At 43.4% G+C, this 25,907-nt stretch overlaps 1 protein-coding gene across 1 annotated transcript in view; it reads right to left on the minus strand.

The window, feature by feature from the left end:
• LOC124709058 overlaps nucleotides 1-24,869 on the minus strand; it is a 187,673-nt gene extending 162,804 nt beyond the window's left edge. The window contains exon 1 of the mRNA XM_047240706.1: nucleotides 24,767-24,869. Coding sequence (XP_047096662.1) covers nucleotides 24,767-24,869 — 103 coding nt within the window. The remainder of the gene's footprint in view (nucleotides 1-24,766) is intronic.
• Between the last annotated feature and the right edge of the window lie 1,038 nt (nucleotides 24,870-25,907).

Raw genomic sequence — 25,907 nt, forward strand, 5'->3', positions numbered from 1 at the left:
TCCATTTCCAGGAGTGTATAAAAAGTGTAACATCAGCCACAGGTCAATTCTACATATTTTCCTCAGAATCTGAATCTACAACAAAATATAAAATGATAATTTAAGATTTGAAAGTTGCTCACGGCCACTCCACTCCTAATTGGGCGGGGGGGGGGGGGGAGTAAATGAGAAAATTTTTTCGTGTCATTCTCTTTTCCACTAGATTCTACACATTTTATGACTGATCCAATGCTCAGTTTTCAAGATATTTTACTATCTTCAGTTAAATGGGCCATCTAAACATTTTATGACTCACTTTCTTTTATCCAATGCTTAGGGGAGGAGGGGGAGTAAATGAGAAAATTCTTTCGCGTCATTCTCTTTTCCACTATCATTATAAACATTTTATGACTCACTTTATATGGCCCAATGTTAAGTTGTCAAGGTATTTTATTATCTTCAGTAAAATGGACCGCACTGTATATCATGTAATAAGAGAAATTCCAATGACGTCATAAACATTTATGCTCCAGAGTACCCAAGTGGCACCCGCCAGAGTATGAATTCTTTCATGTCTAACTATCATCTAGAAAAGGAAAAGAACTTTATACCGAATGTTATGGTGTCACTAATTTTTATATTGTTCACTGCTTGAATATAAGATTTATCACTCAGTGTAAATGACACTGGTCAACACAAACACAAAATACCCTCCAGGACAGACAGTAATGAGTTAAAATTCCAATGCCAGTCTACGGTGAGATCCAAAAGGGCACTGTTCGGCACATGTTTCATACCAAAATAATTTTCTTCTGGAATCGTCCTGGAATAACGACTTCATAGCCGTCGGTGTCGTGTGCCATGTTAATGCAATAGGGCTCACTTAATTCGTAATGCGCTTCCCGAAGTTAACAATCGCGCCGAGACTGTCTGAAACGCATGAGAAGAAAGGCTCCGACGGCCGTTGTGGCTGAGCGGTTCTAGGCGCTTCAGTCTAGAACCGCGCGACCGCTACGGTCGCAGGTTCGAATCCTGCCTCAGGCATGGACGTGTGTGAAGTCCTTAGGTTAGTCAGGTTTAATTAGTTCTAAGTTCTAGGGGACTGATGACCTCAGATGTTAAGTCCGATAGTGATCAGAGCCATTTGATCCAAGAAAGGCTCCCAAGTATAAGACACAACAGGGAGCGATAGAACCAAGTACCTCGTCTGACCCACGAGCAGAAACACTGTCTGCGCTTCCTCCAACATACGACTGCCCAACCGTACTGCTTAAGTGGGCACACGCCACTTGTCCCCTATGAGTATACTTCATACATTTTTGCAGTCTCCCACTGGAATTATGTAAGGTATATGACAATTCACCTACTAAAAATGGAGAATACATTTCCAGGAGGTGTGAAAATTCTTCTAAGAAAAGGAGCACACGTGTGTCGATACAAACCTGGCTTCTGGAATTCTGTACCTCTTGACCAGTTTGGTGAACGGTCTTAAACCCACTATGGGAAAGCGAAAGGGGGTCCTGTAGTGATGACGCTGTCTCATCAGCAAATAGCTGGATGGGTATTTTCTCAGCGCACTTGTAACTAAGTATCTATGTCAGTGGACCTAATGTTTGAAATACCACGAGGAACAGCAACCACTTCTCGTAAAGAGACGGGAAGCCGTAAACAAGTATTAGATACCCCTAACAACATGGAAGTACAATTCGCTCTTTCACAACATATGCATCCTTTGTTAGTTGAATAAGATACTACAGTCAGAATTGTCATTAGCCAGAAAGTCGATATAAGAGTAAATGTTCCTTCTTGCTTTAGCTACTGGTGACAGAACGGCCACTGCTTTCAAAAGCAATTAACTTGCCGGCTTTTACGACACGATTCATAAAGAAATAACAGCCATGGCTATAATGAAGAAAAGCATTGCAGGTGGAAGAAAAGAAGAAATTTATCATTCGGGAACGATATATGCTCGCTTATTAGTTATCTCTCAACAAAGGAAGATGTATTTGTCAGACGTCCTTAAATATGAACTCTCGGCAGTTGTGTTGTCATTGAAATTTTTGAAAACATAGCGATCTTAAAAGTAGCTAAAATTAAAAATTAAAACAGTTTTGATCGCAATCTTGTTAAAATATTTTTTTATTGGAGTGATTGACCGGTTTCGATTCGATGAAAGAGTCATCTTCAGACTCCGGAGCAGTGGATGGACACTGCTGGATGAGCTCCGTCGATCCTCGACCCTCGTGTAACTGCTCCACTGTTCAGTGTAAGACACTCTTTGCCCTGCCTTTCTAACGAATCCTGTTCCCGTTATACCATTTTCTGCTGCTGTTGATATTACCCTATACTCATCTGACCAGAAATCCTTATCTTCTTTTCATTTCACTTCACTGACAGCTACCATATCTAGATTGAGCCTTTGAATTTCCCTTTTTAGGTTTTCTAGCTTCCCTATTACGTTCAAGTTTCTGATATTCCACGCGCCAATTCGAATAACGTTATCCTTTCGTTGGTTATCCAATCTTTTTCCAATGGTCACCTCCCCCTTGGCAATCCCCTCAGGGACATCTCGATGGGGGACTATTCCGGCATCTTTTGCCAATCGAGAGATCATCATGACACTTTTTCAATTACAGGCAACGTTATGTGTCTTTACTGCAGTGGTTTCCATTGCCTTCTGCACCCTCATGCCGTTGACCACTGCTGATTCTTCCGCCTTTAGGGGCAGTTTCGTACCCCTAGCACAAGAGAGTGCCCTGAATCTCTGTACGCTCCTCCGCCCTCTTTGAAAAGGACGTTGGCAGAATTAGGGTGACTTCTTATGCCGGAAGTCTTCGGCTCCCAATGCTGATTATTCGCCAAAATTTAAGCGATGGTGGGATTTGAACGCAGGACTAAGGACGATCTGATTACTAATCTAAGATGCTACCTTTTTTTATCGTTGTGTTTGGTCGTTGCGGACGTCACATGACGACCGTTAAAGTTCGTTTGTTGATCCTTCCACTCAGTTTTTTTTTAATTACAGAGGCACCCCTAGACTACGGGTAAGACAGGTAAAACGCTTTTCTCATTACGTGAATTAAGTTCAATATCTCTTCTGTTACCCAAGGTTTTCTAAAGGTCCTCATACCTCTGCTGCCTCCACTATTCTATCTCTCAAAGCTACACGTTCTTCTTCTAATTTATTCCTTTTCCCTGCTCTTATCTATCGTTCCCTAATGCTCTCTCTGAAACTCCCACCAACTTCTGGTTCTTTCAGTTCATCCAGGTCTCATCTCCTTAAATTTCTATCTTTTGGCAATTTCCTCAGTTTTAATCTACAGTTCATTACAAATTAATTGTGGTCAGAGTCCATATCAGCCCCATGAAATGTCTTACAATTTAAAATTTGGTTCCTAGGTCTCTGTCTACCCATTATATAATCAATCTGAAACCTTCCAGAGTCTCCAGGTCTCTTGTATGTATACAATCTCCTTTCATCATTTCTAAAGCAAGTGCTAGCGATGATTAAATTATACTCTGTGCAAAATTCAACTAAACGGCTTCCTCTTTCGTTCCTTTCCCCCACAAGTACATATGCATCTACTATTTTTTTACTCCCTTTCTCTTCGTACTATCGAAATCCAGTTACTCAGGACTTTAAATTTTCGTCGCCCTTAACTATATCGATAATTCTTTTTATCCCATCATCTCTTCACTATCTCTTCATTATCTCTCCATTATCTGATGAGCTAGTTGGCACATAAACTTGTACTACTGTGGTGAGTGTGCACTCAGTGTCTGTCTTGGCTACAATAAATCATTCACTAAGCTGTTCATAGTAACTTATCCACATTCCTGTTTTCTTATTCATTATTAAACCTACTCCTGCATTGCCCTTGTTACCTGACCAGAAGTCCTGTTCCTCCTGCCACCGAACTCCAATAACGGCCACTGTATTTAACTTCAACTTATCCATTTCCCTTTTTAAATTTTCTTACCTACGCTCCCGGTTAAGAGATGCAACAGTCCACGCTCCAAACCGTAGAACGCCAGTTTTGTTTCGTCTGATAATGGCGCCCTCCTGAGGAGTCCCCCCCCCCCCCCCAGAAATTGATATGAAGGACTATTTTACGTCAGGAATATCTTATCCAAGTAGATGCCATCATCATTTAACCATACGGTAGGGCTGCATGTTATCGGGAAAAATTATTGCTTTAGTTTCCCCTTTCTTTGAGCCATTCTCAGTACAAGAAAGTTCGTCTTGGTTGATGCCCCATGCCAGATCAGTCAACCGTCCAGACTGTTGCCCATGCAGCACTGGAAAGCTACTGCCCCTCTTCAGGAATCACACGTTTGTCTGGCCTCTCAACAGATACCCCTCCATTGTGGCTCCACCCATGTTACGGCTATCTGTATCGCTGAGGCACGCAAGCTTCCCCATCAACGGCAAGGTCCATGGTAAAGTTTATAATCTTTTTGTTAAAGGGTAATTAATTATTGGTTTGCATTTTTGGCACAGCATAAAATCCTAACTAAAAGTTCCGCAGTGACACCCATCAAATTTAGCATCCCTGACGAAGCCTTTTATCATATAAAAAAGAGAAAAAACTTTATACCAAATGTTACGGTTCAGGTCTGAAACCGTCTGACTATTATTGATATTCCTCTGAGTCGCCTGATAACGGTTCAGTATTGCGTTTTATTAGTATTATTGAATATCTGAGCTGTGGAATCCATGTAATATACAGTAGCTACTATTAATTGTTCTTATGTTGTGTTGATTTTGGGAGTGCCAAAGCAGAATAAGTTGACAACAGTCAACTATAACTATCTTTGTGTGTTACCTTCTGTAATTTTAAATGTTTCAATTATTTTAGTCGAGTAAGTTTGTACACGTTCCGTGCTTTTAGTGTCCAGATTGACTTCCGTTTAAATTGACATTTTCAACGATCTAAGCAATGTTTTTTATTCTATTGCTTTCTGTCTGTTATACTAATTTGTTATTTGTTCGTCTATTCATTTGATATTACCATTCCAATTCTCCAGTCAACTGGTGGTGACTGACAGTGAAGAGGTATACTTCATTTATTGTTTTGAAACAAGAGTGATTCCTTAATACAGCTAGCTACAGTTTTAATTATTTTTATTGTTCAATAATCTCAGTGGTATTTGACATAAGATTTATTGATCAATTCAGGTAGGTGAACGTTGTACTTGTTGGTTCAAGGTATTTCTGTCACTTTAAATTGAGTATATCCTCCTTTATAATGAAATGTGAAAATATGTTTGCAAAAAAATTTTACATTTGTCATTTATTAGAAGAATAAGTTGATAAAACTTCGTGCTAGTTCCTGGCTAAAATTATCCCTGGCACGTTACCACTTTCCAATCCCCGACCCAATCCTAATCAATATTAATGAGATTTTTTCTGAACTATTTCTGTCCAAACCAAGTCATTTTTTCGTTATTTGTATGTGGTGCTGTGGCAAGCTGCCCCGCAGCTATGTGGCTAATACATGTTGATTCCAATCATAATACGTGAATATTCACATGAATCAGTGGTAACTCACTGAATTAAGTCTGCAGTTTCAAATCAGTGGGAATAAGTACTGTCTCTTTACGTGAAATTAGTTTTCGTATGAAGGAAAGTAAGTCAACGGCTGTTGTTACGGACGAGCTCTACTTTCAAAATACGATGGACTGATCTGGCACTTTACTAAGGTATTGGATGGAAACTATAGCGAAAACTTGTATGCTGATCTTAGAGACCGAATTATTCCTTCATCCTTGGATTCTGTGATTACATATTTGATGGGCATCCCTGTCTGCACATCTGGAAGGTATAAGCCGAAAGCAAACACGTTGTTCAGTTCTTGGTTATTTTCTAGATTTCCGGAAAGCTTTTGACACCGTTCCTCACAGGCGACGTCTAATCAAGCTGCGGGCCTATGGGGTATCGTCTCGGTTGTGCGACTGGATTCGTGATTTCCTATCAGGAAGATCGAAGTTCGTAATAATAGACGGCAAATCGTCGAGTAAAACTGATATCAGGTGTTCCCCAGGGAAGCGTCTTGGGACCTCTGCTGTTTCTGATCTATATAAACGACCTGGGTGACAATCTGAACAGTTCTCATAGGGTGTTCGCAGATGATGCTGTAATTTACCGTCTATTGAGGTCATCCGAAGGCCAGTATCAGTTGCAAAGCGATTTAGAAATGATTACTGTATGGTGTGGCAGGTGGCAGTTGACGCTAAATAACGAAAAGTGTGAGGTGATCCACATGAGTTCCAAAAGAAATCTGTTGGAATTCGGTTACTCGATAAATAGTACATTTCTCAACGCTGTCAATTCATCTAAGTACCTGGGTGTTAAAATTACGAACAAGTTCAGTTGGAAAGGCCACATAGATAATATTGTGGGGAAGGCGAGCCAAAGGTTGCGTTTCATTGGCAGAACACTTAGAAGATGCAACAAGTCCACTAAAGAGACAGCTTACACTACACTCGTTCGTCCTCTGTTAGAATGTTGCTGCTCGGTGTGGGATCCTTACCAGGTGGGACTGACGGAGGACATCGAAAGGGTGCAAAAACGGCAGCTCGTTTTGTATTATCACGTAATAGGGGAGAGAGTGTGGCAGATATGATACGCGAGTTGGGATGGAAGTCATTAAAGCAAAGACGTTTTCCGTCGCGGAGAGATCTATTTACGAAATTTCAGTCACCAACTTTCTCTTCCGAATGCGAAAATATTTTGTTGAGCCCAACCTACACAGGTAGGAATGACTATCAAAATAAAGTAAGAGAAATCAGAGCTCGAACAGAAAGGTTTAGGTGTTCGTTTTTCCCGCGCGCTGTTCGGGATTGGAATGGTAGAGAGATAGTATGATTGTGGTTCGATGAACCCTCTGCCAAGCACTTAAATGTGAATTGCAGAGTAGTCATGTAGATGTAGATATCGATTACCATTTAAAATTTCAACAGAAACTTTGGGAAACAGTTACAATGTCTTTTGAGATGGGATCCTTGGATAAAAGTTCCGGACAAATTTGCGTCGTCAAATTCTGATAGAATCCCAAATTTTCGACAACTACCTCGATCGTTGTCGCTGGGGTCGTGACTGATTGTCGTGAAACTGGAAAGATTTCCACTATTACGCCCAAATGATGGCGTCTGATCGGCCGCTTTACGTCACGGTGACATCACTGAAATGGCACGTATTGAGGTGACGCCCTCTACGTCCACAGATTATTTTTGCGCTCTTTATCTAGCATCGCTTGCTGCATCACCACTCGCATCGGGCGGAAAGCTACAAGAAGTCTTCCTCTGTGCGCTTTCCTTATGAAGTTCTCGCATCCATCCATTGCTAAGTATATAACCGGTGTCTCGATCGAAATTATTATCAGAGAGTCTAATTTTCACTGCTTCTCTAATCACGGAACCCCCAATAGTAAGAAGCTTGGGCCAGAATTCTCGTGTGTCGAAAGATAATGTGGTGTGTGTAAAATGCAGTTACGTTACGCTTAGATTAGGTAAGCGTGTTTGTGTCTGTGTTACTCTGTTAAACATACGATAACATATGGCGCCTCCACGTTGTCTGCCGGTGGTACGAAGACTGTTACTAAACTTTCCAGTCACATTAATGTGACCACCTGTCAAAAGACTGAGTAACGAACTTTTGCAACGCGATGCGTGCAGAGAGAGGGTGAATGAGGTTCTGGAAGGTACTGTAACACCGAAAATGCAGGATGCATAGCACCTGCTACCGATATATAATTTTGTTGCTGAAGTATGTGTAAATATTTGTAATTTAAATGCTTTCTTTTAATAAGTAAGGACATTTCCTTCGCTGTATATGTAAATTTGGGTAGAAGACTGTTGACATTTCATTGTATTTATCTGTGTCTTAGTGTGAAACTTATAAGCTCTGGGAATAAGCCAAAGGAATTGTTATTTGCATCGCCTAGCAACGATAATAACAAGCTTGTGCGTTGTAAGATCTTTGGGTAGGGAGTTGTTGTGCGGAGCGTGCCGAGAGAGAGAGAGACGGGCTCTAGCAGTTGTAGTGTGGGGAAGTGTGGTGTTAACGCTCTCGCAGTAGAGAGTACCATTTTCGGCGGCATCATGCACGCGCGGCTGCCAGATGTCTAGTAGCAGGAGTACGGACAGTGGACGGGCAGAAGAGGCTGTATCAATTACGATTGCCCATTCCTGTAATTAGCCGTGGCTACCGTCTTCAACAACAGCAGCAGTTCCAGCAACACAATCTCGTCGTCGGCTCCGAGTTTCGTCGTATGTACAGTATTGAAGTAAGAATGTTCATTGGTAGAAAGTATTAACACCTAACCCAGCAGCACAACTGAATGTGATTTGGTTGATAAGATTTATTTAAACAATATAAGTTAAACTCGGGCCGATTGTGTCCTCGTTGCCTCCAGACATTGTTCACAAGCAGGATCTTTGTTCCTTTATTTCCAAATACGCTGAGTGTCATAAGAAACAAATTGAATAGTTACAGCCAGTTTATTAATGAATAATTTCTCTTTTAAGAATTTTAGACTCAGTCTATTTTCAATTAACTGTTGTACAACAGAGGCTTCAATATATGACTAAAGTAAAGCAATTTCATTTTTCAAGTTTGAGAATCAGTCACTGGAAAAAATCCAAATCTAAAGAAATGCACAAATTAAGAGTGCAGAAGTTTTATTTTACATATAGCTTGGAGCACATGGCTGTTTGGTTTGGTACGTATTCTAGTATTTAATTCTGTTCAAGGCAGTGAAAAAGGCTCAATTGTTCAGACAATAATATGAAATCCAATTTGCAAAATTAGTAACGGCAAAGTAAAAAGTTTTTTTTTTCTAAATTTCTTTGATGACGTTATGTTGAGGTCACTGAAAGTCATGGTTCACACAACGAAGTTCAATACTAATACATAGTTTAAGTGAATATTTTCAAATCATTCCTCGATTGCCTTTTTCAAAATTTAATGCCAAACATAAGGTAAGAGTGATTTCTCAGTTTTCTTTATCATTACATACTCACTTGAAATTAGTGTCAAAAAAACGTGACAACCTTCAGTTGCCACGTCAGTGTTTAATAATACCGGTACATGTCTTTTCTTTCCCATCATCTTGTACAGGAATTTGGATGTAAATTGCCCTAGTGGGCTGGCAACTGTTAATTATTTCCTTTTCATTCATTAGTGTTAACTTTTGGATTCATGACCATGGTACCCCTTTTCTGTCGTATTGTTCTTGAGTGAATGCACAAAATAACTTTAACTTTTTCCAAATTAATTCTTTTTTATTTTTTATTTTTTTTTTAAGTAGACTGCTCCATCAGAAGGGTCGGTTGTACTCTTTCTTCCTACATATCCGTATTACTTCTTCGGGAGAAATAGCGTTACCCAATTAGTAAAAATCCATTAGGCATACAAGCGATCCATGCTCATATATCACAAGCAGGATAGGCCGATTAGTAAGGGGGAGGTTACAGTACCTAGCGGAATGTGGAGCCATGCTTACTCCAGTGCCGTGGACAGCTCCGCTATGTGTCTCTGCCGAGGATCCATGGCACAAACAGCCCAAAGGAAGTGGTCCCACAGATTCTCGATTAGGTATAAAACTGTGGATTTTGGTTGTCTCATCCCGGTTGTCTTCTAGCCACTCACTTACACAATGAAATGTGTGACATATTGCAGTGTCCTGCTGGCAGACGCCATCGTGCTGAGAATAAACATACTGCATGTAGGAATGGACATCGTCTCCGAGCATAGGTGCGTGCTTGTGTTGATCCTTTGTGCCTTCCAGGATGACAGGATCACCCAGGGACTGCGATGACAAAGTTACCGAGACCATGACACTTCCTCTTGCATCCTATAACGTACAAGACAATGGCCATATGTCCGATGGACCATAAAACGTGATTCATCTGAAAAGTTCACCCATCGCCACTCAGTGGACGTACAGTCGTGGTATCGGCGCGTAATTCAACTTTCGTCGCCGATGCAGTCAGCATGGGTACGTCAACCAGGCACCTGCTGCGGAGGTCCATATGCAGCAACGTTCACTGAACGGTCATTGAGAAGTCACTGTTGGTAACCCCTGTGTTCATCTGGGCGGCTAGTTGCTCCACAGTTGCACGTCTATTCTACACATCTCGGTAGGTGTCGTTCGTCCCTGTCACCTATGGTCCATGGTGCCCCACAGCTGCCTCAGCGCGAGGTTTGGAGAGCAGCAGTTTTCCATGCACAGTATACTTTAATTACGGCGACATGCGAACAGCTTACAAACTTACAAGGAGACGGCATGAGCGTGGGTTCGGGGATTTGTCCGAAATTTTGTGTAGTGAAAGAGGACCGCTAACACCTCACATGGCTAAAGTATTAGGACGCACTACTTGGAAAATCCCGCGAAAAATCGATCCAAAGTTTCTTAGTACCGTATGAGAATAAAATGTTAGTCCGTTGCCGAGCCGCCGTTTGGCCTGCATTGCTAGCGCTCGGACCCTTACGCCAGAGGTCTTGAGTTCGATTCCTCCTCCAGCACTTTTTTTTAATTCTGTTGTTTGCTAAATTGCATAACATTATTACAGGAGAATCGTGAAATTAATTCCTGGGAAGATTGTATAAAAATTTATTTTATAATTCACCATCAATTATCGTCACCAATATTCCGAGACTTGATTCAATATCCCTGGTTAGCCTCAAAATTATCAGAACCTCGAAACATTTTCGTAAATGCCGGCCGCGGTGGCCGTGCGGTTCTAGGCGCTCCAGTCCGGAGCCGCGTGCTGCTACGGCCGCAGGTTCGAATCCTGCCTCGGGCATGGGTGTGTGATGTCCTTAGGTTAGTTAGGTTTAAGTAGTTCTAAGTTCTAGGGGACTAATGACCACAGCAGTTGAGTCCCATAGTGCTCAGAGCCATTTTAAATGTTAATGGGGCATGTTTTTGTACAGATTTATTGCAAACGCCCTGAGATTGTAAAATATCCGCTTTTATATGTTGCGCAAGATGTCGCAAAAATTATTGCTTTGTTTGTTTTTACGATAATTACCACTGCGGTTCTTATTTATAATTATTATATTTATAAAAATTGAATGTTTCCCAATCGACTTTGTTATTCTGATTAAAAACCCAATGTTTCTCCTCATATACTTTACAATGAAAAATGGAAAACCCACCGCCATGAATTGTGTTGTTGGACAAAAAGAAAATAATTTTTATTGAATAACGTAACTAATTTGTTAAAGATAATGTAGGTTTGGGAAACTTTCTGAATAATTGGTGGAATAACAAAAGAAAAGGAAACAGAAGAAGAAAAAAGTGCCGATGGAGGAATCGAACCCGAGACCTCTGGCGTAAGTCCAAGGCCTAAACATCTAGGACAGACGGCAGCTGGGCAATGTACTAACATTTTCTACTCATAAGGCACCTAAGAAATTTTGGATCGATTTTTCTCGAGATTTTCCGGGTCGTGCGTCCTAATATTTTAACCACGTGAGGTGTTGGGGGTCCTCTTTCACCACACAAAATTTCGGACAAATCCCCAACCCCACGGTCGTGCCGTCTCCTTGTTGGACGATTTGGAAGTGCTACCACTGTTCGCTCCATTACGGATAACGACTGCACTGTTTTCCGCATCCCTCCGACACACTTCGTATGTCCCCCGCTAATACTGCCACCTGGCATCTGGGTGGTTATTGCACGTTGAGGTCGACTATAGGCGGTGGTCAACTTAATGCGAGAGCACATTGTATCTGCACAGCTTGAACGTTCAAGGCTTTACTTTCACTACTCGTAGGAATAGTTTAGTTTTCTATTACACGCACGCACGCACACACACACCTTACGACAGTTAGTCTTAATACAAGCAGCACATTTCCTACCTCTTGTGCACCAACCGCAGTGGAGTGGCAGAGACGCTGCCTTCCAGCGCTGCGCTGTCCAGCGCTGCTGCTGCTGCAGCCCCCCCCCCCCCCCTTCCCGGCGTACCCCGCCCGCAACCCCTCGCCCATTACTGCAGAACAATGGCGGCAGCGACAACGCAATTAGGCTCCCCCTGCCAGGCGCTGGCTCTTCATTAGCGCTCGCACCTCTAGCCACTCCCTGCTGCATACGCTACTCCTACCGCTGCTGCGTCCCTGCAGAGCACGCAACCCGCGAAGCGCACTCTCCGTCGCTGCATCCTTAATGGGGAGCTGCGCCGGATCTCTCAGTCTGAGGCTGCGTTCACTGTGCCAACGGCAACGGTTGCCAGACGCTGTCGCCAGAGGTCGCACGATAAGATCGCCCGACGCCGTGGTCACAATACGTCCCAATTCCTTCGGCAGTTTTTGGCAGAGTCAAGAAGGTTCCATCAGAGAATCTGTTCTACGAAATAGATTAGATTTCAATTATCCTGAGCGGGATCTACATCTACATGTACAGTCGTGGACAAAACGAGCGAGACCCCTCGCCTTTTCGTTATGGTGATCCGCACAGCTTTAAAGTCTGCTACACAGCATAACAGGCAAGGCTACGAAGTGCTACCAACATACTACGCACAGGCGTGAATTTAACAAACTATCCGACCTTTGTCAGACTGTTTTCAATCATGTGTAAGACTATATTAATGCTGATTAGTGTGTTAAACACAAGACGTAAATACAAGATATAAATGAAAAAAGAAACGATAATTAGTATGAACTGTACTTATAAAAATGAATTTCAGCTTCTCGAGCTAACAGAACTGTACTAGTAAGACAAAGTACCCCAGATCGTTACCAATTAGCAAAATATTATGCGCATTCGGCCGCGAAACGGTTTGTGTCAACTTTCAGACAAGTCATAGTGGATTACCGTTGTTGACCTACCATGAAAGTGTGAAAATTTAGCAGTGCGTGAAGATTCATAACGAAATTCAGTTAAAAATCATTCAGTGCCACACGTAAGTCAATTCAATTATTGACAGAAGTGGAGAAAGGAAGGCAGTAACAAGTATGAAATTCTACAAGAGTTTCATATTGACATCCACAGGGCGCCAGTACAGAATAAATGTAGCAATTAAATGTATTGCGGGCGCGAGAATTTCTTAAAATTGCTTTACTGATAGTGTATCTGCCTCCATAGAGATTAGAACGTAAAACAAACCAGACCTCCCTTGCAGCAGCAAACAGCCCTCTATTATTACCCCAGACATGAATAAGCCGGCAATTTCGCAATGAAAATGGCAAAATGATCTGCAGTTTCTGTTGAATTGAGCTTTCTGGACTATAAAACACGAATTTTCTACCTTTATGTCACCGCTTATGTGACAATCATTCGGGATGTTTATCGAAATAACAAAATACTGTTATTAGCGAGTAACGGCAACGGGTTCTACACAACGCTGGTGAATACTTTGAAGGACAGTAACAGGGGCAAACATGTTGTGAATAAATAGTTGCCACTATTTAAGTTCCAACCCTCGTATAGTCTTACATATGATTGAAAACAGTCTGACAAAGTTTCGATAGTTCGTCAATTTCACGCCTGTGCATAGCATGTTGGTAGCACTTCGTCTCCTTGCCTGTTGTACTGTGTAGCAGACTATAAAGCTGTGCGGATCAGCATAACGAAAATGCGAAGGGTCTCGCTCGTTTTGTCCACGACTGTACATCTACATAGATACTCTGCAAGCCACCCTACGGTGCGTGGCGGAGGGTACCCTTACCACTACTTGCCATTTCTTTTCCTGTTCCAATCGCTAATATAGAGAGGGAAACACGACTATCTATATGCCTCTGTAAGAGCCCTAATTTCTAGTATCTTATCTTCGTGGTCCTTACGCGCCATGTATGTTGGCGGCAGTAGAATCTTTCGGCAGTCAGCTCCAAATGTCGGATCTCTAAACTTTCTCCATAGTGTAAGGAGGGTATAAGATGAACATCAACAAAAGCAAAACGAGGATAATGGAATGTAGTCGAATTAAATCGGGTGATGCTGAGGGAATTAGATTAGGAAATGAGACACTTAAAGTAGTAAAGGAGTTTTGCTATTTGGGGAGCAAAATAACTGATGATGGTCGAAGTAGAGAGGATATAAAATGTAGACTGGCAATGGCAAGAAAAGCGTTTCTGAAGACGAGAAATTTGTTAACATCGTGTATAGATTTAAGTGTCAGGAAGTCGTTTCTGAGAGTATTTGTATGGAGTGTAGCCATGTATGGAAGTGAAACATGGACGAGAAATAGTTTGGACAAGAAGAGAATAGAAGCTTTCGAAATGTGGTGCTACAGAAGAATGCTGAAGATTTGATGGATAGATCACATAACTAATGAGGAGGTATTGAATAGAACTGGGGAGAAGAGGAGCTTGTGGCACAACTTGACTAGAAGAAGGGATCGGTTGGTAGGACATGTTCTGAGACATCGAGGGATCACCAATTTAGTATTGGAGGGCTGTGTGGAGGGTAAAAATCGTAGAGGGAGACCAAGAGATGAATACACTAATCAGATTCAGAAGGATGTAGGCCGCAGTAGGTACTGGGAGATGAAGAAGCTTGCACAGAATAGAGTAGCATGGAGAGCTGCATCAAACCAGTCTCAGGACTGAAGACCACAACAACAACAACAACAACAACAACAGTGCTCTTCAGAAACAACGTCCCTCGAGGGATTCCGTCTGTAACATTTATGTGTTTTCGAACTTACCAATAAGCCCGCCTCTCAATTGCTTCGACGTCCTCCTTCAATATGACGTGGTATGGATCCCAAACACTGGAGCAGTACTCAAGAATAAGTCACACCTACGTCTTACATGCGTTCCCTTTTACTCTTTCTTCAAAAAATGGTTCAAATGGCTCTGAGCACTATGGGACTTAACATCTATGGTCATCAGTCCCCTAGAACTTAGAACTACTTAAACCTAACTAACCTAAGGACAGCACACAACACCCAGCCATCACGAGGCAGAGAAAATCCCTGACCCCGCCGGGAATCGAACCCGGGAACCCGGGCGTGGGAAGCGAGAACGCTACCGCACGACCACGAGATGCGGGCTACTCTTTCTTATAATTCTCTTAATAAAGGGAGGTCGACCACTCGCCTTCCCTGCCACCGTTATCAGATGCTCGTTGCACCTCATATCGCTTTGCAACGTTACGCCCAGACATTTAAACAACCTGTGTCAAGCACGACACAAATAACGCTGTATCCTAACGTTACGGGTTTGTTTTTCCTACTCATACGCATTAACTTACATTTTCATCAGGTTACCTTCCATTCAGAAGGCTGTTGCACGCTTCGACTGTTATATTCACTTGTAAATAATAGATTTCAGCTATCAGTCATCCTTTTGAAATTTTATTGGCAGATCTAGATTTCATGTAGAAACTAACCATTCTCAATGCACTATTATTTTTGATCAATGCAGCTAATGCCTGTCGGTCGGGCTTCATCCACAGTTCATTGAATACTCATGTATTGTTATGTGTTAAGCATGACTGACATTTAACAGGCTGCCAATATGTGAAAAAGAAGATCTTGCTAGTGGTGATGTAAAAAGAAGGGAATAGCACAGTGAAGAAATGAAACAGATCAGGAACGAGAAGCGTGTTTAGGTTCACAAACTGAGAAAGTAAATAAATAGGGGACAATAGATCAACAATGAGATGGCATTACAGAAAAGGATTGAGTGAGGCACTCAGCTGGTATACAGAAACTGCACGAAGAAACAAGATCACGAAATAAATGAAGTAGAATTAAAATGAGTGAAGTTTGTGAAAGACAACGATCGCAGGTACAGGAACAGAACCGATGAGAAATGCAAAGCCGAGGAAATGGAGATTACAGTTTGTCGGTTCTGAGGATTACTTAAGAGTACAACAAACACGAATATGTTGTCATTGGTAAAATGGATCAAGTGTGTCGCTTCTGTGGCGCCAAGGAATTCATCACAGAAACCGCAGGAATGTGTGCATGAGTGGAAAAATTCGGTTAGCGCCTCTGGTGGTGCCCCTACAAGAATTAAAACATGACTGGAGAAACTCTACAAGATATGAGGCCATACCATGTTTGCTTTGAAATGGCATCATTTGGTGCCTCTTCCATGAGCAGTGAAGAACATTAATCCAGTCTTGTGTTTTCGATTAACGGAGAAGTCCTTCATCAAAAGTGATGGTAGCATTGCCAAACGAATCGTCTAAATTTTTGCAAGTGTATTTCATTGTCGTTTTCTTTAACATTTTCAAATAATGTTGATGAATGTTTTGCGATATTGACGAATGTAGTAGGATGTTCTCGAATGTTTTGGGATGTTCTCGTTATTCAATAAAAAATAAAAATGCTTGAGAGAATATTTTATTTCAATTTAGGTTATTGTTGAAGAATTAAGTGGATTCAAGATTACTTAAAAATATTTTTCAGCATTCGAGTGTATTTTTGGGCTCGAAAAATTAACATTTGTATGATTTTTTGAATGTTTATTTTTACGACTTTCTCTGATGTTTTCGTGTAGTCTGGAGTGTTTTTAGAAAATAAATGAAAATAAAGACGAAGTGGAACCGATATTTCTCAGATTGTTCGATGTAAATACGAATTATGTTAATGTTCTGTAAACTGACGGGTTCCATGTCATTACATTATACCACACAAAGTGACCCGCCTAACACGTAACTAACTAACTAGCATGGAGAACTGCGGCAATTATCTCCAGAATGAAGAGCACGTACAGATTTATCATATTTTTGTGCACAGTCGCCACGCAGTAAATAAATGCCCTGCCTGACAAAAAAAAAAAAAAAAAAATGATTTACTCAGATGGGAATAGGAAACGAAATGAAACATCACTGTTTCAGAGGACATGTGATGTTATTTCAGTGATTTCAAACTCGAAGCAAACTTACAATGAATCTGTGAGTATAATCCCACTTATGTGTATGGCGTAGCATTCCCTTTGGCCTAAATTTATGCACTGGTCGGTTGGAAATGGTGCAATAACGGCGTTGTGTCCTTTCCTGCCGCAAGCTCGCCCACACCTGTTGTAACTGGTCCTTGATATCCGGGATTCTGTATCTGGGTCGGAGGTATGTACGAGCTGGCCCAACATTTTTACTATTGGGCACAGATCTGGACATCTTGAGGGGCCATGAGAGTACGTCAACATCACGTACACAGTTCATAGAGATACGTGCGAGATGTCGACGAACGTTGTTGTGTTGAAAAATGTCATCACGATATTGTCGCATGAGGGGTAAAATGTGAGAACGCAAAACGTGCGAGACGTACCATTGTGGGATAAGAGTTCACTAAATCACAACCAGCCCTGGCCTGGAGGCATTCCCGATGGCTCCCCAAATCTTGACGCCAGGAGTAACGCCGCTGCGTCTCTTCAAAACATTGGAAATCGGGCCCTCTGCCCATGTTGACGACACGCGAGCACGTGATGGTTATACGGGGTAATGCCAAATCGCGACTGATTGTTGAACACAATGAGCCGCTATTTACCAGTGGTCCATGCTTCCCGCTCACGGCACCGCTCCAAAAACAGCCGTTTGCGTTATGGTATTAACGGCAGGCTACGTGTGGAATGTTAATTCCCTAGCGAGCCTACTGCTACTCTCTGATCAATGTTGCGAGATGACACAGAATTTTGTATTTGTGGGGATTCACTGTCTCTAGATGGTTAATAAACGTACAGCCTATTACGGACCACGTTTACGTTACAGAATGTTGCAGGGGTCCATTACTTGTTCTCGGATGGTGCAGATGTGTGGGGTTAGGATGTGGCTGTGCACGATAAGGTGATACTCGACTGTGGTGGTCATAATCGGTCAAATCTTGACGACGAGTATGCGTGCCCTCAAGTTTCCATGCAATCGAACATCGGGATGCTGTATGACGGTACAGCCCCCAAGAAGGCGTTTAGTAAGCTTTAGGGTCGGGCGCGGAGTTTGTTACGCTCGGTGTGACAGTTGTCGGCACGCGAGCTACGTTTGACAGAAAACAGGCGGTGGCAGCAAGCCACGTTGTGGATAAGCCGGCCACCCACACCGTCAACAGGTTTGCCGTTCGACCGCTAGATGTCGGCGCACTTTGTGCTCTCCTATTGGAGCAGACACCATGTATGAGAAATTCTGATGGTAGCAGACGAATGACTCACTCTGACAGCACGTGGCCGATCCTTTGGTGCTCGAAAGCCGTTGGGGAGAAAAATGGTGGAAAGAGCCGCTGTGAGAGACTTAAGGCATCATGTTAAGGGCTGGAAGATTGGATATGTTGTAATAAAATATCAATCCAGTAAGATACTAGAAAGGCAGTACCACAGAAATAAAGGGAAAATTATGGCGAGTACGAGGATATAAGCGCACCATCTAATCGATGAATAATTTTTGAGTTATGCTGTATTAAACAATTTATAAACTGTATGAACTTCAAACGCTACCGATTTTCGCAAACGAAGTGTCAATGCACAGATCTCGTAGAGACCTTCAGAGAATTAAGCCGAAATGGTGACAAACATTAAAAATTTTGAACTACAGACCCAGTGTGTATTCAGTGCTGAAAAATCGGCAAATTTAACTACAAAATTAATTTATATCGTAAAAATAGCGACAGCATTAAAGAACAACAATAGTTAGTAAAATAGAAATACGTTCATAATTAATTGTTTATATTTGTTAACAATAATATCACCAAAAGGAATTATTTTTCACGTTAAAAGCGTAATTTATGCTAATATCGGTAGCTGTACTAAAAATCTAATTTCAGCTCTGAACACCTGATAAAGATTTCGAAGTGATTTCATAAATAATACTTGTATATATTAACATTCTTATATTTTTACATGGTCAGGGAGCCTCATGTGACCTACGCGAGACTATAAATATCTGGCTGCCATATTATCTCAGGCAGGCTTGTTTGGGCAATATTCGTGAGCAGTCTCTGTGAAAGTTGAATGGGTGATGAGTGGGTCGTCTCGTGAAAGTACTGAGATTTTTCTAAGTGGACTTAGAAAGTTTTCCCATGTGTCGCCACTGAACATTTAGCAATAATTTAGAGCTGTGGATGTAGAACACTTTTAGTCGTCTGGGGATGATTCCGAACTCTGAAAGTTTTACGCCGATGTAGAGCGTGGATTCGGATTTGTAACTTTTGCCATTTAGCGTATGACAACTTTAGCTTGAATCTGATACAAGCTGGACTTAGAACTTTTCGAAGCTTTGGAGTAAGTGGGGACCTAAGCTCACCCGGCTAGCCGCGCGGTCTAACGCACTGCTTCCCAGTGGATTAGTGTCGAGGTCTGGTGTGCCTGCCCGTCTGTGGATGGTTTTAAAGGCGGTTTCCCATCTGCCTCGCCGAATGCGGACTGGTTCCCCTTATTCCGCCTCAGTTAACTATGTCGGAGATTGCTGCGCAAACACTGTTTGCACATTTGCGTACACCATAATCACTCTGCCACTCAAACATTTGGGGTTACCGGGAGAGGAGGGGGGGGGGGGGGGTCAACTGGAACTGCACAATAACCCTGGGGTCGGTGTGCGGCGGCGGTGGGGTGAGTGGACTGCTGTAGCCTGTTGAGGGGCTGTGAACCACTGAGGGCTACGGTGGGAACGAAGCCTCTCCGACGTTTCTAGGTCCCCAGTTTAATACATAATACACAAGTGAGGATCTAGCTGAGATACTGTTCGGTAATTTACATTCTCGGATAGGATAAACATTCATGGGAGTTAATTAAACTTGTTGCTGCTGGTCATAGGAAAATAAATTTAACAAATTCTTGAAATTCAAACCTTGTGCACATAGGAATTAATGGAAAGTGCAGTACAGTTGCAGCTGTCACATACGAATGTTCGACAAATCTGTGTGCTCCCTGCCGCGGTTAGATAAGCAGCTGCCAGCAGAAGTCGTATACTCCTAGCTCACTTATTTGTTACATAGTTTAATTATTAATTTCTTTCCGTGTTTTTGGTACTTGCATTGTTTAATTCATAAATTTCGGGTGTATTATAGTATTTGAGAGTTGTAGCTTCACGTTTTAGTACCTGAATAGTGTAAAATCGCGTAGTCTCCTTTCGCCGCCGAGCTGTGTGTCAGCAGTGCGCAAGTAGCAGCATTACTGCATTTACAAGGCAATCTTGTATTTTAATAACCGTTTAACTTTTGTGTCTGTAGATTAGTTCAGACGTTCTTTGCAAAACAGTTTGTAGCATGGATAGGGACTGCAACTGCTGTGTTCGGATGCAGGCTGAGATGGCATCCCTTCGCTCCCAGCTTCAGGCAGTGTTGGCTTCGGTCACACAGCTTGAGGCTGTTGCCAATGGGCATCACTGTGGGGGTCCGGATGGGGGTTTGTCGGGGACGGCCAGCTCGTCCCACGCGTACCCCGATCGGACTACGACTAAGGCTGCCCGGGATACTGCCCACGTTGAGGCTGACCCCTCTCCTGTGGTAGAGTGGGAGGTCGTCTCGAGGTGTGGCAGGGGGCGAAAGACATTCCAGAGGGCTGAACGGAAGGCCTCTCCAGTTTGTCTGACGAACCGGTTTCAGGCTCTGTCTCAGCCTGATACTGATCTTCGGCCGGACATGGCTGCTTGTCCTGTTCCAGAGGTTGCCCCTCAGTCTGCAAGATCCGTGCGGTCGCAGAGGGTGGGCTTACTGGTAGTTGGAAGCTCCAACGTCCGGCGCGTAATGGGGCCCTTTAGGGATATGGCAGCAAGAGAGGGGAAGAAAACCAATGTGCACTCCGTGTGCATACCGGGAGGAGTCATTCCAGATGTGGAAAGAGTCCTTCCGGATGCCATGAAGGGTACAGAGTGCACCCATTTGCAGATGGTCGTTCATGTCAGTACCAATGATGTGTGTCGCTATGGATCGGAGGAAATCCTCTCTGGCTTCCGACGGCTATCTGATTTGGTGAAGACTGCCATTCTCGCTAGCGGGATGAAAGCAGAGCTCACCATCTGCAGCATCGTCGACAGGACTGACTGCGGACCTTTGGTACAGAGCCGAGTGGAGGGTCTGAATCAGAGGCTGAGACGGTTCTGCGACCGTGTGGGCTGCAGATTCCTCGACTTGCGCCATAGGGTGGAGGGGTTTCGGGTTCCGCTGGATGGGTCAGGAGTCAACTACACGCAGCAAGCGGCTACACGGGTAGCAGGGGTTGTGTGGCGTGGACTGGGCGTTTTTTTAGGTTAGATGGCCTCGGGCATGTACAGAAAGGGCAACAGCCTCAAAGGGTGCGGGGCAAAGTCAGGACATACGGGGACCAAGTAGCAATCGGTATCGTAATTGTAATCTGTCGAAGCTGCATTGGTAAAGTACCGGAACTTCAAGCGCTGATAGAAAGCACCGAAGCTGAAATCGTTATAGGTACAGAAAGCTGGCTGAAGACAGAGATAAATTCTGCCGAAATTTTCACAAAGGCACAGACGGTGTTTAGAAAGGATAGATTGCATGCAACTGGCGGTGGCGTGTTTGTCGCTGTTAGTAGTAGTTTATCCTGTAGTGAAGTAGAAGTGGATAGTTCCTGTGAATTATTATGGGTGGAGGTTACACCCAACAACCGAGCTAGGTTAATAATTGGCTCCTTTTACCGACCTCCCGACTCAGCAGCATTAGTGGCAGAACAACTGAGAGAAAATTTGGAATACATTTCACATAAATTTTCTCAGCATGTTATAGTCTTAGGTGGAGATTTCAATTTATCAGATATAGACTGGGACACTCAGATGGTTAGGATGGGTGGTAGGGACAGGGCATTGAGTGACGTTATACTGAGTGCACTATCCGAAAATTACCCCGAGCAATTAAACAGAGAAACGACTCGTGGAGATAACATCTTGGACCCACTGATAACAAACAGACCCGAACTATTCGACTCTGTATGCGCAGAACAGGGAATCATTGATCATAAGGCCGTTGCAGCATCCCTGAATATGGAAGTTAATAGGAATATAAAAAAAGGGAGGAACGTGTATCTGTTTAGCAAGAGTAATAGAAGGCAGATTTCAGACTGCCTAACATACCAAAACGAAAATTTCTGTTCCGACACTGACAATGTTGAGTGTTTATGGAAAAAGTACAAGTCAATCGTAAAATCCGTTTTAGACAGGTACGTGCCGAGTAAAACTGTGAGGGACGGGAAAAAATCACCGTGGTTCAACAACAAAGTTAGGAAACTACTGCGAAAGCAAAGAGAGATTCACTCCAAGTGTAAACGCAGCCAAAACGTCTCAGACAAACAGAAGCTAAACGATGTCAAAGTTAGCGCAAGGAGGGCTATGCGTGAAGCGTTCAGTGAATTAGAAAGTAAAATCCTATGGACTGACTTGACAGAAAATTCTAGGAAGTTCTGGTCTTACGTTAAATCAGTGAGTGGCTCGAAAGAGCATATCCAGACACTCCGGGACGATGATGGCATTGAAACAGAGGATGGCACGCGTAAAGCTGTAATACTAAACACCTTTTTCCAAAGCTGTTTCACAGAGGAAGACCGCACTGCAGTTCCTTCTCTAAATCCTCGCACAAACGAAAAAATGGCTGACATCGAAATAAGTGTCCAAGGAATAGAAAATCAACTGGAATCACTCAACAGAGGAAAGTCCACTGGACCTGACGGGATACCAATTCGATTCTACACAGAGTACGCGAAAGAACTTGCCCCCCTTCTAACAGCCGTGTATCGCAAGTCACTAGAGGAACGGAAGGTTCCAAATGATTGGAAAAGAGCACAGGTAGTCCCAGTCTTCAAGAAGGGTCGTCGAGCAGCTGCGCTAAACTATAGACCTATATCTCTGACGTCGATCTGTTGTAGAATTTTAGAACATGTTTTTTGCTCGCGTATCATGTCGTTTTTGGAAATCCGGAATCTACTCTGTAGGAGTCAACATGGATTCCCGAAACAGCGATCGAGTGAGACCCAACTCGCTTTATTTGTTCATGAGACCCAGAAAATATTAGATACAGGCTCCCAGGTAGATGCTATTTTCCTTGACTTCCGGAAGGCGTTCGATACAGTTCCGCACTGTCGCCTGATAAACAAAGTAAGAGCCTACGGAATATCAGACCAGCTGTGTGGCTGGATTGAAGAGTTTTAAGCAAACAGAACACAGCATGTTGTTATCAATGGAGAGACGTCTACAGACGTTAAAGTAACCTCTGGGGTGGCACGGGGGAGTGTTATGGGACCATTGCTTGTCACAATATATATAAATGACCTAGTAGATAGCGTCGGAAGTTCCATGCGGCTTTTCGCGGATGATGCTGTAGTATACAGTGAAGTTGCAGCATTAGAAACTTGCAGCGAAATGCAGGAAGATCTGCAGCAGATAGGCACTTGGTGCAGGGAGTGGCAACTGACCCCTAACATAGACAAATGTAATGTATTGCGAATACATAGAAAGAAAGATCCTTTATTGTATGATTATATGATAGCGGAACAAACACTGATAGCAGTTACTTCTGTAAAATAACTGGGAGTATGCGTACGGAACGATTTGAAGTGGAATGATCACATAAAATTAATTGCTGGTAAGGCGGGTACCGGGTTGAGATTCATTGGGAGAGTCCTTAGAAAATGTAGTCCATCAACAAAGGAGGTGGCTTACAAAACACTCGTTCGACCTATACTTGAGAATTGCTCATCAGTGTGGGATCCGTACCAGGTCGGGTTGACGGAAGAGATAGAGAAGATCCAAAGAAGAGCGGCGCGTTTGGTCACAGGGTTATTTGGTAACCGTGATAGCGTTATGGAGATGTTTATCAAACTCAAGTGGCAGACTCTGCAAGAGAGGCGCTCTGCATCGCGGTGTAGCTTGCTGTCCAGGTTTCGAGAGGGTGCGTTTCTGGATGAGGTATCGAATATATTGCTTCCCCTACTTATACCTCCCGAGGAGATAACGAATGTAAAATTAGAGAAAGATTCGAGCGCGCACGGAGGCTTTCCGACAGCCGTTCTTCCCGCGAACCGTACGCGAGTGGAACAGGAAAGGGAGGTAATGACAGTGGCACCTAAAGTGCCCTCCGCCAAACATCGTTGGGTGGCTTGTGGAGTATAAATGTAGATGTAGATACTGCATGACCGAGCAACTGGCCAAATGGAGACACACAATGGGGTCTCTTTCAAACTCTGAAGGTGCTGATAACGAGTACGTGACATTTCGTTGTCCTCCACAGTGATCACTGAACATCTGACGCTGTTCACGAACCATATATGCCCTACCAGAACTGATAACAGCTTTAAACAGAAACAACAGTAATGTACACTATTGGTCATTTATCTGTCAGCGAGAATTGCAGCTCTAAACAATTGCATACTCGCCAACGGTACGTACGTTACTGTATTTCGATATGAATGCCAGCGCATTTATCAGCAATGACACTGAAATGGGGATGAAGCAGGCAAGCAAATTATTACAGGTCGGTGAACACAGGCAACGGTCATTCTTTCTTCTAAACCTGCCTGTCGCTATTGGGCACTCGTAAATCATATCTTCTGAGTACTTCTGTTTTTTTTTTCTGTCAACGAAATAGCAAAGCCGAGGAAAGACATTGTTATAGTACAGAAGAAACTATAGCGCAATGTTGCAAGATAGCACGATAAAACTGGATCCCCACCAGCGGCGGAGTTGGGACGGAGCTCGGACCGCAGGTGGTGGGGTGGCGGATTTGCGGCCAGATGCCCCCCGAACCCTCACCCCCCCCCCCCCACCTCCCCCCACGGCTGGAGCAGAATCGGCGCCCACGTGATGGATACGGAAATCGTGGGCTCCACGCTAGATCTACGCTTATGCGGGCACCACGGATTCTGGTCACGTGCACAATGTAATTCCGCACCTCCACCTCTCACCATCCCCGCCCGCCAGCGCGGATGGATCACCAGCTGGGTGGAAGCCACTACCGGGAAGCCACTGCAGTACTGCTGCTAGCAATGTCGTCAACGTCTGCACCATTAGTAGCTGTCGTCGAGGGAGCTGTGAGCGACTTTGCCGCAGGCACAAAATATGGCAGAGAAGGTCTGCATGTGATGTAAACTGACGGAAAAAATCTCAACACCAAGAAGGCGTAGTGTGAAATGAGCGAAAGTTAGTATGCGTGTTCCTGCATGTGGAAGATTACGCCTATTCTACTAGCGCCAGTCATATATGAGCGCCACTAGTAGCGGCGTTATGAGGATGTAAATCAGGTTTGTTTTAAACACGCTTTGTAGATGTCGCGAACGTTAGTAACATTTGAGATTGGACGAAGTAACTCATGTAAGTCAAGAATATCTTTAAGAGGATGAAGGCGCCAGGATGAACAGCTCATTAAGTTTGAAAGAGGTCGTGTATTAGGGCTAGGAGAAGCTGGATGTTTCTTCTGCGATATCGCAGAAAGGCTTGGTAGGAATGTAGTCACTGTACGTGTTTGCTGGCCGAGGTGATTACGAGAATGCGAGATCGCAAGAAGACCTGTATCAAGACGGCCATGTGGCACTAACGAGAGTGGAGATTATCGTGTTTGGTGTATCTGTTGTAGCAGTTGGTACCACAGTGACACAACTAACTGTTACTAATCCGTTACGTCAAGGACAGCTACGAGCCAGAAGCCGTGCAACGTGCATTTCACTTTCCCCAAACCATCGCCACCTGCGACTTCAGCGATGTCAAGCGACAGCTCATTGGAGGGCAGGATGGAGGTCTGTTGTGTTTCCTGATGAAAGCTGGTTCTGCCTCGGAGCCAGTGATGACCGTGTGTTGGTTAGAAGGAGGACAGTTGAAGGCATGCAGGCAAGCTGCCTGCGACCTAGACACACTGGACCTACAGCTGGAGTTACGGTCTGGGTGCAATTTAGTGTAGCAGCAGACTCACTCCCGTTCACCCTGTCTACAAATCTGTAAGTCAGTCTGGCGATTTGATTTGTTATGCTGCCATGCACGAAAAGCATTCCAGTAGCTGTTTTCCAACAGGATAACTCTCGCCCACATACCACTGTTGTAGCCCAACACCCT

This window comes from Schistocerca piceifrons, chromosome 7, assembly GCF_021461385.2.
Source record: "Schistocerca piceifrons isolate TAMUIC-IGC-003096 chromosome 7, iqSchPice1.1, whole genome shotgun sequence".
Lineage (NCBI taxonomy): Eukaryota > Metazoa > Arthropoda > Insecta > Orthoptera > Acrididae > Schistocerca > Schistocerca piceifrons.